At 37.0% G+C, this 15,654-nt stretch overlaps 1 protein-coding gene across 6 annotated transcripts in view; it reads left to right on the top strand.

Moving 5' to 3' along the window:
• The window catches only part of NEDD4L (NEDD4 like E3 ubiquitin protein ligase), a 3,335,946-nt gene that overhangs the window by 2,663,486 nt on the left and 656,806 nt on the right, over window positions 1-15,654 (top strand). For 4 of the 6 annotated variants that reach the window (XM_044066167.1, XM_044066169.1, XM_044066164.1 and 1 more), the window contains one exon: window positions 9,345-9,404. The exons of the other annotated variants lie outside the window; for them this stretch is intronic. In XM_044066167.1, coding sequence (XP_043922102.1) covers window positions 9,345-9,404 — 60 coding nt within the window. The remainder of the gene's footprint in view (window positions 1-9,344; window positions 9,405-15,654) is intronic. 6 annotated transcript variants of the gene reach the window in all.

The following is a 15,654-nucleotide window of genomic DNA, read 5'->3' as shown; positions in this document are numbered from 1 at the left end:
CGCTGATGTACAGAGTGGCAGACATCATTAATATGAAATGTGTAGAAGTATGTGCATTGAAATTTTCTGCAGACATTTTTTTGCTAAACTTCATCCTGTTTATACAGATACACACACACACAAAAACTGTGGTAGCAGTTTGCTGTGCAGCATTGCCAACATGTACCTGCTGGTCTTAATTCTGCAGATTGAGTTCCAACGTGCCAAAGCAAAGGTAGATCAGCTCTGAAGGATTTTTGCACTGAGGAGTTGATGAAATTTCTTCTTCTGACATCCCAATATTGCTACATTTCTATTTTTTCTCTTATGCCTTTGTTTGTAGTGCCCATACTTGTGGCCAGTGTGTGTTATTATGTTACATGCAAAGCTCGAAAGTATACTCAGTCTGTATGCTACCCTCCTCTTTTGTATTGCTTGCTGTTTTATGATTATAATCCTAAAAGTTGTCATAGTTAAGTTCTTGCATTTGATGCCTCAAATGCCAAAATCTTCCAGATGTTTCTACATTTTTATCAGATCACTAACTAGGATCCACAGTGACACACCTGGGAAAGGTACCTAATGGGAAACACTGGCACAGGTGCCAGCTCTTCAGACTGGCCAGATGCAGTACAAATAGTAAAGTTTTAAGTCATGTCATCTCCCAGATGATGGCTGCTAAAGAATACCTAGACGAGGGACTGGAAAAATTATCCCTTGCTCATGCCGGATTCCTGGAAGAATGAAGGAAATCAGAGCTGTAGCTGGCTCATTTTGTATCTAGTACTACTGCTCGATCCGGCACCCCTCAACTCTAAGTTGTGGATCGAAAATAAATAAAGGCCCCTGGCACATTCTGTGATCTGGTGCTCCTCACTTCTTAAGGAGAACCAGTAATTTGTGCATTCTAAGTTTCTTTAAAGAGCAAAAAATAAATAAATACATGAAAAAAAGGTTTTAAGACTTAAAAGCCTGCTCCGTGCGACTTCTACATAAGTGCTGAAGCAAGTACTTCATTACTGACTACAGAAGTAGTATGAGTTCATTTCTGTATTGGCATTCAGAAGTGCATCTGCTGATCTTGCCCCCTAACAGCTTGAAGGTTATTTACTATAGTGTCGGCGCCACCTCTACCACAACAAGTCAGCTTCTGGACTATGACTGCACCCTGTCAGTCTGAATGAAGCATTTCATTAGAAGATCCAGTCTTGAAAAAACACGTGCAACAAAAAGCAAATAAACAGCAGTAGTTGTAGTAGAATCTTTTACTTGCTTTAAATTGCTAAAACAGGAATTAAAAAGTTAGTCTGCAGTAACTTGAAACCTGTTTTTTTAGGTAAAGATATGTATTTTGTTTCAAATTTTTCGCCTTTCTTTGATATTATGAGGAAATTAATTCAAGAATTTTGGCATTTAGTTTGTCTTGATGAAGTTGTGGGTGAGCTGTTTCCTGGAAGGGTTAGGTTTTCTTATAGTAGGTATTCAAATTTAAAGGAATTGTTGAATAAACCTCAGTATAATATTGAAAAGGAGGTGATAGGATCGTATGCTTGTGGCAAGTGCAAGGTTTGTAAAAACATTAAAAATATTTCAGGTAGTTTTATTAATGGACGTAGATTTGTTAGTAAAAGTAGGTTCACTTGCAATTCATGTGGACTTGTATATATAGTAGGTTGCGGTTGTGAGGTTACAAAATGGTATATAGGTCAAACCATGAGAGCAGTTAAAGTCAGAATATTGGAACATTTAGGTGATACTCGCAACAGGAATTATAGACGCCCAGTGGGTGAGCATTTTTTGTAGGACACATGGGGGAGATGTTAGCACATTTTTCTTTAATATTCTTGCCAGTCCCTTTTGTGTGAGAGGGGGTGAATTGAAACAAAGTTTAAATGTACTTAAAGGAAGTAGATTTTGAATTTTGGTACTTTAACCCCTAGGTGGCTTAATTTGGAAGTGAATTTGGTCTCATTTTTATTTATTATATGTCTTGTGCAATTGAAACTTTGTAATTTTTGTAAATTTTACAAACTTTGCTAATTTAAAATAAGTGCATATTTGTTTAATATTTGTTTAATATGGTAGTGATACGCTTTACATGTAGTAATACAGTTTAAATGTTGCAATTTAGTTTTTTAAATCTAGTAATTCACTTTAAATGCAGTATTGCATTTTAAATGTCCATAGTTTAATTTACTTAGTTAATTGATGGGGATTCACCTGGTGTATAAAAAGTGGATGAATTTTATGTACTGTATCCTTGAAGGCGAAAGGCTAAGGTACCAGATATAATTTTGGTGCTAGTAAAAGATTCTGCTACAACTACTGCTGTTTGTCTTCTCAGCAAACTTCCTCCTTGCCATTTGTGCAGAATTCAGCAGCTAAAGCTAAGGCATCTACCAGGGGTCCTCCTACACTAATTTGGCCCATGGGAATGGCCCAGATATTGAATGTGTTTACAAGGTTTGATGCTTGGTAGGATTTGTCCTTATGAGTCTGAGTTGTACCCTTAGAGATTACCAGCTGATGCTGTTGTTATGTCCTATCTAAGGCTCTCTTGACTGAGCCCTTTTCATTATGTCTTCCGTGTGTCACTGTTGCCTGTATTATGCTGCTTTTTTCATGTACTGTGAGTTTCCAGGCCTTCCTTTCTAGAGCTGATCATGAAGGAGGTTCCCCTTTTGTTCCATAGGAATTGGACTTGGACAATCCAGGGTTCCTTGTCTCTGAGACAGACAAAGATAAGACCTCCCCTCACTGTGCACTTCTTTTGCTGCGTAGATGCTGAGACCTCTTATGAAATCCACTATGGACTGTCCTTTAGCTCCACTGCTTTCATCCCAGAAATGCTTCAGCAAATATCTGGCAAGCAAGATGAGTAATTTTGGGTCTTTTCACCATCCCAGTAGAGCCTTCCCTTAAATATGCAATGTTTTTTAGGTTCCCTATTAGAAGACCGAAGACGCAGTCTTTCAAATGCATCTTGGTCAAACTCAAAAGCTTGAAACGGCAAAATATCCTGGGAAAGAATTCACTTGGCCGCTTGATTACTTTGTCGTTTTCGGCACTGTAGTGCGGTCTCATAGTTGGTATATTTAAGTAGGGGGGGGGGTGGGGTGTTTTTCTATTTTTTTTATGTTTGTTTTTTTGTTGGAACAGCAATTTTTTTTCCCTAGGAAAAAAAATCGCTGTTCTGACTGTTCAAAATTGTAAGCTTTCGCTTATATAGGGTCAACTAATCACCATTTACTTTTTTAAGGGTTCGGTGATCTAATATAGACCCGTTTTCTACACTCTGGAAGCATTAGGATCCAACATTGCCTGCTCCAGATATGCCATTTGTAAGTCCCTAGCAGAGTAATAGCCTTACTAGGTATCCCTTAATATACTTCTGATATCTCCAGTCCATCTCTGGCCCCAGAAGCTAAAATACCTTTTTGCCTTGGTCCTTGATAAACGAGACTAAATGCCATGGGCAAGAATATTTTCTGGTCTACCTTCCAGGCCTTGGATCCCTTAATTATTTTTCCTTACTTGTCCATGTTCCATACCTCCTTGTTGTACCATGATCAGGAAAGCTATCAGACCTTTCTAAATTTAAGATCAGGGAGGCTCAGGAAAAGATTGCTTCTGTAATGTGCTGTCTTGTAGCTTAGTGTGATTTTTATATTCCTGGTTCTGTGGCTGGGAGCTATCAAGCCCATCCTTGTGTCTTTGCAGGATGACATGGTTTGAAATCTCCTTTCAGAATAAGTTCTTCTAAGTCATGTTTGATGTCCCATTCCAAGTGGATTTGCTATTTGGATACACCTTCTAGGACCGGGTTGAGGCCCTCCAAAATAGGAAGGCGAAGGAAGAGCTGACCAGTACTAAGGATCTCTGTGAATTTCCCATAGGTTCCTTTTCTTCTAGACCTTCCCCTTCTTCCAGGTACACAAGGAATTAACAGTAGTGAAAGAAATATACTTTTTTGACACTTGTGTTTTTCAGGACCATGATTAATTATGACCCCCCCCACCAAAAAAAATCTTTACAATATTGAAAGGTGGGGCAATTTTCAGTAGAGTCTATGGAGAGAAAACTACTCAGCTCTGCTAACTTGATTTCTGAAAAAAAAACAAATGTATTTCAAGTACTTGTAATGAAGTGGAAATAGCATTAATAGTAGAGGTGATTGGTGTATCTGCAACCACTGAGTAATGGCTGGCAGTAATTGATTTATAACTACAGTCAAAATGTTAAGGAAACTTCTCTCATTTGCTGCATACGTGCTCTTTATTTCTCCAATATATTTTCATTTATTATTAACGGCTATATAATCTCTGATACATTCTCATTTGTCATTAATACCTACTAAGTTCATTAATATTTAAAGAGAAATTGTTTTCAGCAAATGCCTTCTGTATAGGAAAAATATCTTGTTACTAATACGTTTAAGTATATCATTGATAATACAGTTGCTAGCTGACTACTACTGACATCCCAGACATCATAACCATCATCGAGACCTGGCTCAAGCCACATATATGAGACATAGAAATAGTCCCACCAGGTTACATTATACTACAAAAAAGACAGGCTTGTAAAGAAAGGTGGTGGGGGTAGCACTAGTCTATCGCAACTCATTAACTAGTGCACCTTTCCCAAAACCCATACCATTCTTTAACAATGTGGAAACAGTCATAGTAGTACTGCAAATAAGTGACAATAAACAGATTTGCATCGCTTCCATATATATTCCACTGGGGCAAAATGTCCCCACCCTTGAAGATTTCCTCTCCTGGACAATACACAGTATAGCCTCCGAAACTATAATACTACGTGATACAAACATAAATTGGCAAAACCTAGAATTAGACTCCACAATAAATCGCATTAATCTCTCCAAATGCGAGCAACATATCACATGCTCCACCAGAGTACAACATAAACAACCTGAAACAATCCATGACTGGATCCTTGTATCACATCCACACAAATTCACTAACTCAGGCCTCCTCCCTGATTCCCTGAGTGATCATCTACCTGCTTTCACATATAGAACCCAAATCCAGGTACCTAAACCCCATATCTACATAACCAGAAACCTCACTAAGTTCAAACCATCAACATTTAACTCCATTCTAAAAGCCCACAACTGGAGCCTCTACATTATCTTCAACTAGATGAAGCTGTTAAGTATTTTGACAAAATCTTTCTAGATACCCTTAACTGTCTTGCCCCTACACAAACAAAAAGAATTAAAATTAGTCATGTTTCATGGTTAACTACACCTACAAAACTACTATTTTTAGGTAGGGATAGAGCCTGGAAAGTCTGATGCAGTAATAAGACACTGACAAATTAATCTAACTTTAAACAACTCAGGAACCAAGCCAAAAAACTAGTCATTAGTAACAAAAAAATAAACATATTTCTCAAAACAGCTATCCACCCATAAAAACAACCCCAAGAATTTTTGGAAATCTGTATCCTCTCTCCTTAGTCCTGGAACCACTCAAAATCCATCTCCATCCCCTGACCCCCCCACAACATATAGCCCATACTTTCAACTCCCACTTTATTGATACCATCCTTAAATGCATTCCTGAACCCCCTACAAACTCAAATCCATACACCATCAATAATAGAAACATCAAGCAAGCAACCATACAGACTTCTTCCAGCATCTTACATCCCAGGAAACTACCACTAAAGCAATACCAGAAACCCATAGTTTCTCCCTAAAACCTGTTCACACCTGTCTAATTCTAAACCTTTTTTTAAAAAAAAAAGGGAAACCCTGTTTCCTATCTGCTGACAGCCTCTCACAGAATACTTGAAAATCACTGCTCACGCAGTAGTATACCCCATCAGTATTCTAATAAACTGATCCATCTCTGAAGGAACCATCCCACAAATATGGAAAAATTCCATTATAATTCAACTCCATAAAGGCAGTAATACAGTGACCTTACTAACTATAGACCAATCTCTGTTCTTTCTCCTCTGTCCAACATATTAGAAAAATGTATACGTAATAAACTACTCAACCACCTCATAGGCAACAACCTCCTCGCCCCAACACAACATGGTTTTTGCCCATTCCATAACACCACCACTGCCCTCTTCACAGACACCATGAACAAAACTTTAGATGCAGGTCTAATACCTTCAGTAGACCTGTTGGGCTTATCCAAGGTATTTGACACAGTGTCACATACCAAACTACTTCAACAACTGTCAGAAATAGGCTGCTTCCTACATACGCTGTCCTGGTTTGTTAACTACTTACACAACATTCAGCAGTCAGTGAAATGGTGGAGCAAACAATCTACCTATCTGCTAAATAAAATAGGAGTACCCTGAGGGTCCATCCTTGGACCCCTGCTCTTTAATATTTTCATAAAAAAATTTGCATCTAGTGTCCCCTCAAACCACACTCGTCCTCCACACTCATATCTTCTTCCAAAATCTTTCTCAAGACCTCTTACAAATAACCCAAAAAGCATTTGAATCCATAGAAAACTGGCTTAATGAATCTCAATTACTTCTAAATGCCAAAAAAAACTGAACTACTTATTTTATCTGCCAAACCAACCCCACAGGACTTTAAAATGTATTCCCAAGATAAAACAGAAGTTCAGGTAGTTCATCCTGCAGAACCGCTTGGTATAACAATAGGCAATAAACTCTCCTATGGACAACACATTCTTAACACTGTAAAAGGAACTCACTTTAAACTAGGTAAACTCTACAGGCATCAAACGTACATGGATGGACCCACAAAAATCAAGCTGGCCAAGTCTTTACTACTTCCCTTCCTCTTTATATGAACAACAAACTTTCACTTCTCCCTCTTTAGTAAACTACATTGCTGCTACTACAAAACTGCAAAATTTACCTCCAGCTTGCAGCACCTTACCCATCATTGCCAAGTTATCAAAATGCTTAATTGGTATGAATTCTCTCAATACCTCAGTTACACCCAACTAAATCTGGCTCACAAGCTAGTATATAACCCAGAGAAATGCCCTGCTCTACTGTCAACCCTTCAACCTTATACCCCTTCTAGAAATCTATGGTCTACAAATAAACACCTGATCATATCAAAACCAAACAAAAGAGCGGGACAAAGCCTATGCTGCTATTCCATAGGTAAATTATAGAATGCTCTACCAACATCTATTACTTTGTTAGATCCCCCTAATACTTTTAAATCCTCACTAAAAGGCTACTATCTTAACAACCCCATATGTCTTTGCTTCCTTAATACCAGACCCCCATAATCTTTTCCTTATTACTCCCTGTATCCAAAGCAGTAACAAATCACTAACAGCCAGTCCACCTACTATTTCTCCCTAACTCATTCTCAGGTTTAAAAAATTTTTTTATATATATATATATATATATATATATATATATATATATACACACACACACACACACACACACACACACACGTGTGTATGTATGTGTGTGTATATATATATATATATATATATATATATATATATATATATATATATATATATATACACATGGGTTCGCTACGAAAGACCGAAAACTCACAAGACCGACGCTCATAATCTCGAGACCAAATACCCGAAAGAAGAGAAGACCAACGGACCACAAGCGTGAAATTCAAGATTGCGAACGATCAACACACATACAGTACACACATACACACAGTGTCCCCCCAAACAAATAATCCTACACTATAGTTAAGCAGGGGGGCAAGCTCCCTCTACCCCCCATGTGGGGGGTTTCACCCCCCCCACCCCCTACTTTAATATTCTAATTTTGAGATTGCACAAACACACACACAAGGCAAACTCACAGCCACGCATTACAGTCCCTCACACACGCACACACACACACACACACACACACACACACACACACACACACACATACACACACCACAGTCACAACAGACACTAACACACACTAAAGCCCCTCACAAACACACTTACACACAGATACTTATTTGAACCGCAACACCAGAAGCGCTAACTCAATATCCCTTAACATCGGGATTTTGAATTCCGCGCTTCTGGTCTTTCGATAATGTGGGGTATCGGGCTTCTGGTCTCGGTAATTTGGGTGTCGGGCTTCTGAGCGTTCGGTATTTTGTAGGGGACCCATACACACACACACACACACACATATATATATATATATATATATATATATATATATATATATATATATATATATATATATATATATATATATATATATATATATACACATACATATATATATGTGTGTGTGTGTGTGAGTGGGTACCAGTGTATTTCTCATTTTATAAGGCAGTGTACTTAATTGAATTAAATATTTATTTTCTCTACAAAATGTTTTTACCTTGACCTCTGTGGTAAATAGAAGGTGCTACAGTATTTGTAAAAATGTTTGCTATGATGTGGTAATTGTTATCTATATTGTTTATATAGTTTAAATTATTTCTTTACTAAAATTGTATAACTACCTGTCTTCTGTCATCTGATGTTATTTTACTCACTGTGGAGCTTTTCTCCCTGCGTCTCCACTGAAAGTGGGTTTCTGACCCAGTGAACCTTCCTGGTCAATAAATAAGTGCATTTGTGCTGAACACCTAAATGAAGTGCTTCTAAAGAATAATGGCATTAACTGTTGAGGCTGCATATGTGGACAGCTGTGGAAAAATAAGTGAGAGAGTGTTAATGGTTGTCTTTTTAAACTGCTAAGGCCATTAGTCATGTGCCTTTTTGAGAGATATTCACTCACATACAAATTGAAGTTGCTATATTCAGCCTGCAGTTAGTGGGGTACAGTTCATCCGTGGCAAGTAATTGCTAGTCAGATAACAAAGTGTAACTTTTTAAAAGGCAGATTAATGTCTCCAGGCTAACTTCAGATTTTTTTTTAACAAGATAACATTGTTGAATGTGAATAAATGCCAGTTTGCTTCTCTGCATCTTTGTGCAATATTTTGCTTTAATTGTCTTGGATAAGGTTGCGGTATGACTTTTGAGCATGTGTAACTGATTCATGCTGTGAAAACCTACACTTTAATAAAGGTTTATTTGCGCAGTACAGTAAAGTTTTGACATAAGTGTTTTAAAAATGACATAGTATTTGTACATATAAATGGGGTACTCCTGTGCTCTCTTGGTATATTTAAATTTCTTGAAGGTGTCTGTTCTTAACCTCTTTCCTTTTTATGGGAATTGGTCTTTTCCTTTGGAATCTGATTCTTCCCTTTTGTAAAAATTCTGAATTAAAGTACACTGTTGTACATTTGATTATTAATTTCTGAGTACATCTACAGTGTTGTAATCATATTCATCTTGAGAGTTAATGTTAAATAAGTGCCTATTTTGAAAACTCAATTGTCATTTCAGCAGAGAGAACCAGCTAGAAGAGCTCGTTCTTCAACTGTCACTTGCGGTGAACAGCCAATGGTAATGTTCTTTATCAAATATTATCCACATCAGGTGATGGGTTACACAAAGAAAGTAATGTAATACCTTCATTGGTTTACACGACCATGAATTGTATAGGTGTCAAATTACTATTAAAACATTTTTGTACCCTTTCTAATCATGTTTAAGAAACACTTCCAGAATAAAGAACATGAAATGGTTGTAAAAGTGGGTTCATTTTCTTTAGTTACAGGAAGCTTACTAAGGATTAGTTTGTTATAGATTACAACTAAGTACTCATTTGATTTTCCTGAGGTCAGTCTTTACCAGGTGTTGCAGGTATGTAGCAGTGAAAGTTTCAGTTTTCTCTAAGAAGGTGGAACTTTTAGTTTTATCTCCATTTCTGAAAGAAGGATGGATACTAAACATGGTGACCCTCTGGACTGATTTTTTATGCTTTTTTTCCAACCAGTGAGGCTGAGTTGTCTGTGAGCAGGTAAGTCATTTCAGCAGGCACAGCCACTTTTTGAGGATGAGGTGTTCGGTGTTAATGTGTGTATATTTATCTTGTTTGTTGGTGAATAAAGAGCTTTATGCTCAAGAGATCGTTTGTTGTCCTTCAGAAGTGCTCATTTTTTACGTTCCCTCAAAACAGGCTCTTGCTACTTATAAAATAGCAGTGGTGGAACATTTCGTACTTAAAAGTGAATATACCCTCTACTAATGAGAAGTGAACATATCTTTTGAGAATCCTATGTTGTTGGAACAGATAAATTCAAGTTATGTTTAATTACTACTGCAGACAAATGCCAATTCTACCAGGTTTAATAAAGTATATTTCTATATTGTCCTGAACTGCCCCCCCATTTATCCAGGAGCCTCTCCTGGCACTTATTTGGCCCAAGGCATCGAAGCTTATCAAAATGCTGTGCCAGCCCATTGCAGGACAAACACACACATGTGGGTGCATACAGGCAATTTACAAGATTGCCAGTTCACCTGGAGCATATCTTTTGGGAGCTGTGAGGAAGCGAACACCCAGGAAAAGCTGACATAGACAAAAGGAGGATGTGCAAGCCCTGCAGAGAGGGTACCCTATCCAAGAATTGAACTGAACAATCAAGAGTTATGAGTCAGTAATGCCATCCACTCTGCCAACCATCCAAGTTATCATTTTAAGTCAAGCAATAGTAAGGTAAACATCACACTAAATAATGTGTGTACCTGCCACTTTTTGGTAATAAGATCCTAACTTTTTTATAAATGTACATCCTTTAAGCCATTATTTTTACCGTTACTTTTCTTAACTGCTTCAGTGAGCAAAGTGAATACTGTGTCCATCAGATTTAGTAAAGTATAGATGCTTATTGCTCCAGAGATATTCCTTTAAAATCTTTATAAAATAAACAAGCAACTCCAGGCATCCACTTCCAAATGTATCTACCATAACAGTACCAATCAGACATTTAGGATGAATCATATTCTTACTAGTCTCAAACAGCAGTTCCTCTGCGAATATCTCAACAATATACATATTTACCCTACGTCTCCTCAGCAAGAAAACTGAGGGATCACTTGTTTCTTTAAGGGCCATTAAACGTATGCTATTGTTTTTCTGTATCAGAAATTAAAAGGCAGAATGCCTGCTGCCTCCATGAGGACCACCCACCACCAAGTTACCCCTCGACTACTTTTCTGGCTGTCCCACGAGTATATAAATATTCGCCCACTTTGATGTGAATAGGGTATTAGTGAGGAGCACTCAACCTGCACAAAGCAGTATGCATTTGTGCAGGCATTCATTTTATATGAATTTTACTCTACAGAACCATTCCTTTGGGACCCATTGCATAAAACATTATACTTCCTTACTGCTGGGAACAATATCCTGGTGGCAAGTACAGCTAATGTAATTGGATATACATGTATTAATGCTATGCTGCCATTTTAAACACCTTTATTTGAATTATCACTTGTGACACAGGTGGACTTATATTTATGTAAAAGTAATCAAACCATATTCACATATACAATCATTATACATCACATATATTTTATATAGCCTGTACTCATTACATTAAATGAATTATTCAGTTCCTAACATATCTTAAACCTAGTTCTTCCTACAAAACATTTTTCTGCATGTATTGTTCCAACAGTTTCCATTTCTTTCTGTGCAACTTACTCATAACCCTTTCTAAAGATCCCACTTCCTGTTACCTTGTCTCTGTTGCAATATACTTAAGCTGTAGCTGATTTAGATTTTAATTTCCATTTTCTAGTAATTGCTTTTTTAGCAGCCACTAGAATTAAACTGAAGGACTTTCTATATCGAGGCAATTCAAATCCTCTATCCCAGGTAAAAAAAAATGTCCTTAGTTGCACTCATTTGTTCGCCCAGTATCCTTGACAGAGTACTCTGTAGGGAAGTTTTAAGGTCTGCCAACTCATTACTCTCCCAAAACATATCTTCCCAGTTAACTCTTTCTTCTTCATCAAACCTTTAACATTTGACATCTGCCTGAAGAAAAATTCTTTGGAGTTTGCTTGGGATATAAAAGTAGTTTTGAAAACACCTCCAGGCAAAAATCCTAAATCTTCTACACTTTGTTGTATATTTGGGGGACATACATATGTCCTCCTATTGTTTCTTTGTGATTTGCATATCTGATATATCTTCCCAATCTTTTCTGACGACTTCTGTTTGATTCCTATAGTTACTATGGAATATTTTATATGGCTTACTAATTATCCATTTTTTAACAGCAGCTTCTATTCTAGGTTCAAGTAAAAACTCGCCTAGTTTTTTCATGTAGGATTCTCTTATCCATTTCTCTTTGTACTAATAATCCCTGATAGGGAAGGCAATCAGTAGCCTTCAGTCCAAGTGTCTTCTTGGTCTCTTCCCATTCTGTTACCTTTCCTTCTCTAATTGTTTGTTCCCAGAACCTTAGCTCTATTGCCAGCTTCCTCCAGTAAATCCCAGCCCCTTCTTGTCTACTCTCTGTACCCCTAATTGCAGTCATCCCTATCGGCAGAATCTCCTTTCTCCAGTCCCTTCTTAGCATAGTTCTTAGAATATTTTCTGCTACTTTATGAATATCATATTCTTTATGACTATTATTCTTCTTAAGGACCTGTGTTCAAAATCCCATTCTTTCCTTATTTCTTGAATCCCCCCCTGCTTCATCATCATCCCTTTCCACTTTGAATTGTAGCTTTCTGCTTCTGTTATATAAAAGAACCTTAATTGTATAGCTCTAAAATATCCCTTCAAATCGGGTAATCCGAAACCTCCTTGTTGTGGTGGGAGGATCAGCTTATCCCACATGACTCTTTCCCTGTTCCCCTCCCAAAAAAAGTCCTTCAACTCTTTATTAATTATTGTCCACAATTTCTCTGATTGGTAAAAATATGCCTGGCCTGTGTATGAAACTAAAGGGACTAAAAACATTTTTACTGGCTGCATCTTGATATCCATATCCCTAGGCAAGAACTTCCAGTTTCTCAGTTTTTCTATTATCATTTGAATTGTCAAAATATTTCATATAAATAACCTTGTTTTCCTCCCCTAGCTAGTCTTGAAAATTTATTTATTGTTTTTATTTATTGTGAAAGTTTGACAGGATACTTGTCCTTTTTTTTCAGTGGAGGCATGGGAGAAAAAATCCATTTAAATAGATGATGGAGGCAGGGAGAACTGTAATGATTACTTAATTACTGTGTCTTAAAAAAGAAAAAAGGTGCAGTGATTTTTAAAGTTTTATTACAGAAATACAAATGGAGGACATGTTTATATGGTTTCACCTGAATTTCATCACACTACTATATACAGAAGCACAGTTTGACAGAGCCTATTCACTGACTCCAGAATCCACTTTAAGTAGCACAACTACATATAAGCAGGTCTAGAGCATGACTCCCAAGATGGCTGCATATTGAGTAACAGCTTAATTCTAGCTCTCCCATTGTGAAAATAGAAATGCAGCCGAAAACGCCAATGGATTTATATTTCTGGGTTTATTTCAGTAACTGACTCGTAAGTGCACTGCCTCAGTGCCAGAAAAAAAGAAATACAGAGAACCTAAAAGAAAGTCAGCTATGCAAGGTGAGGAAAAATGCTGGCTGTGAAAAGTACTGCAGCTGTTCAGCAAAAGGCAGTGCAAGCTCCAGACATGACTTCTAGTAACCTAGAGGAAAGTATAAGACAAGTGCAGACAGACCTGGTTAAAATAAACAAAACATTGATGGAGTATATCAACTCAAACAACAAAAGGCTGGAAAAAATGGAAGAAGCTTTAAACAGAAATCAGAGGTCTAAATGAAGAAAAGGCTTGCTGAATAGGAGACTGTTCAAGAAGAGATGTTTCAAAAAATAATAGAATAGAGGCTGGAACATGTAGGGAATACCTGAGATTTTCTGCTGTACCAAAGAAGCTGGAAGGAGAAGACTGTATTAATTTTATGAAAGCACAGATAAGCAGCTGTTCTGGTATTCCACAGCAGGAGTTGTTAATTGAAAGGAGATAGTGTGTATGCTCCAAACCTGGCTATGATAAAGTAACCTAGACTGTTAATAATAAAGATGCAGTCCTACCAGCAGAAGGAGTTGATTCTGTCAAAACTGTTGCATAAAGACAAAGTACTAAAAGTGGGAGACAGCAGAGTGTGTATGGAGTATGATTACTCATTGTATATCATACAGAAGAGTAACTCAGAGAGTTTTGAGAAGCAGATGTGAGATTCAAACTGCTATATCCAGCTATCTTCAAAATATTCTTCCCTGGAGGGACAAAATCATTTTTGGACGAACTACTTGCCAACAAGGAAATACAAAGTTTGTCCAAAAAAAAGTGAGCTGTTAAACAGAAGGATATTCTGCTTCTTGTTCTTCTAATAATAAAGACCAAGAGAGACTGTCAGTTAAACCTTTTCAGGGTTTCAATGGAAAATGCTCAAGAGAAGGAAAAAAACATAAGAGTTAACTTAGAACAGTTGAGAGTTCATTGGAAATAAAGCAGAGACATGATTTGGGAGATAGGGATGAACAGGAATAAAACCAGTAACTTGGAAACTGACAAATGTAGGATTACAAAGTTTTTGTGAAACATGACAGAACAAGAAAATCTGGGAAAATTGGACTCTCCTGGACTTTGTTAAGCTTGTAGGGGACTCTGAAGCATATGCCCTACTTCATGCCATTAATGTTTGGAAAAATACTTAGGAGATGGGAAGAGGAGGGAGAAAGTAAGTAAAACACATTATTTGTATTTTTATTAAGGTACTATTTTTATAGTGCATGATTTTCTTTGCATTCTATAAAGTATTTTCAGTTATTTTAAGTGTAATAGGGTTACTAATGTAAACAGATGCTCCTATTTTTTTATTCTTTCTCCCTTCTGTCTTTCTCCTTGTTCAGTTTTAAGAAATGTAGGCACTGCAATGTAAAAAAAGAGCAAAAGTCTGGTTAAAAGAGCATGACAAAATAAAGATTAGTGTGACTGACAAGTTTTAAGTGAAAGCAAGTAAATGAAACAGAATATTGAATATTTTTATCCTTAGTAGCAATTTTGTATCTGGTCCTCATGTCTCCAAGAGACAATCTGTTGAAGAGAAATGGCTAGGAAATATCGTTCTCTGAAAGCATTCAAGAATTTACTTAGCTGGGAGCGCTATAAAGATAAGACAAAACCAGACAGCACTTAGTTGAAGTACAGGCTGCACCATGAATCTTAATGTAAAAGAAAGGTTATCCATGCTTACTCAAGTCTGTGAGTGTGGCTGTCTATTTGGAACATTTGTTCCTATTAGGAGGGTAAAACTTCAATATGTGAAGATGTACATAGTTTTGTGAGTTGTTATTAAGTTAATAGGCTTCAAAGGGTGTTAGAGGTGTGTGTTTGATTTCTGAAGGCTTTCAAAAATAAAACAAAAGGTTTTGTAAGATATGACATAGGCTCAAATTGTTATGACAAGAAACAACTGTAGAAAAGATCAGTCTGCCAAACAGTGTATGCATATAACACAAAATCTGGAAATAGACATTTAAAAAAGCTGTTGTAAATAAAAGGTGGAAATAATAACTTAATAGAATGATGCCTTCTGTAATGTCTCTAAATGTCAGTGGACACAGAGACAAATACAAAAGAAGAAAGTAGTGAACTATATTAAAAATGCAGTGTGCAAATAACTATGCTACAGGAGACACACTTGGAAAGCACTGAACATGTGAATTTGATAAAGTATTTCAGGATTATTATTCAGTTGAATGTCTGGGGCAAAGGCAAAG

The sequence above is a fragment of the Protopterus annectens genome, chromosome 1.part0, assembly GCF_019279795.1.
Source record: "Protopterus annectens isolate FY-2018-M chromosome 1.part0, PAN1.0, whole genome shotgun sequence".
NCBI lineage: Eukaryota > Metazoa > Chordata > Ceratodontiformes > Protopteridae > Protopterus > Protopterus annectens.
This window is presented reverse-complemented; position numbering and strand designations above follow the sequence as displayed.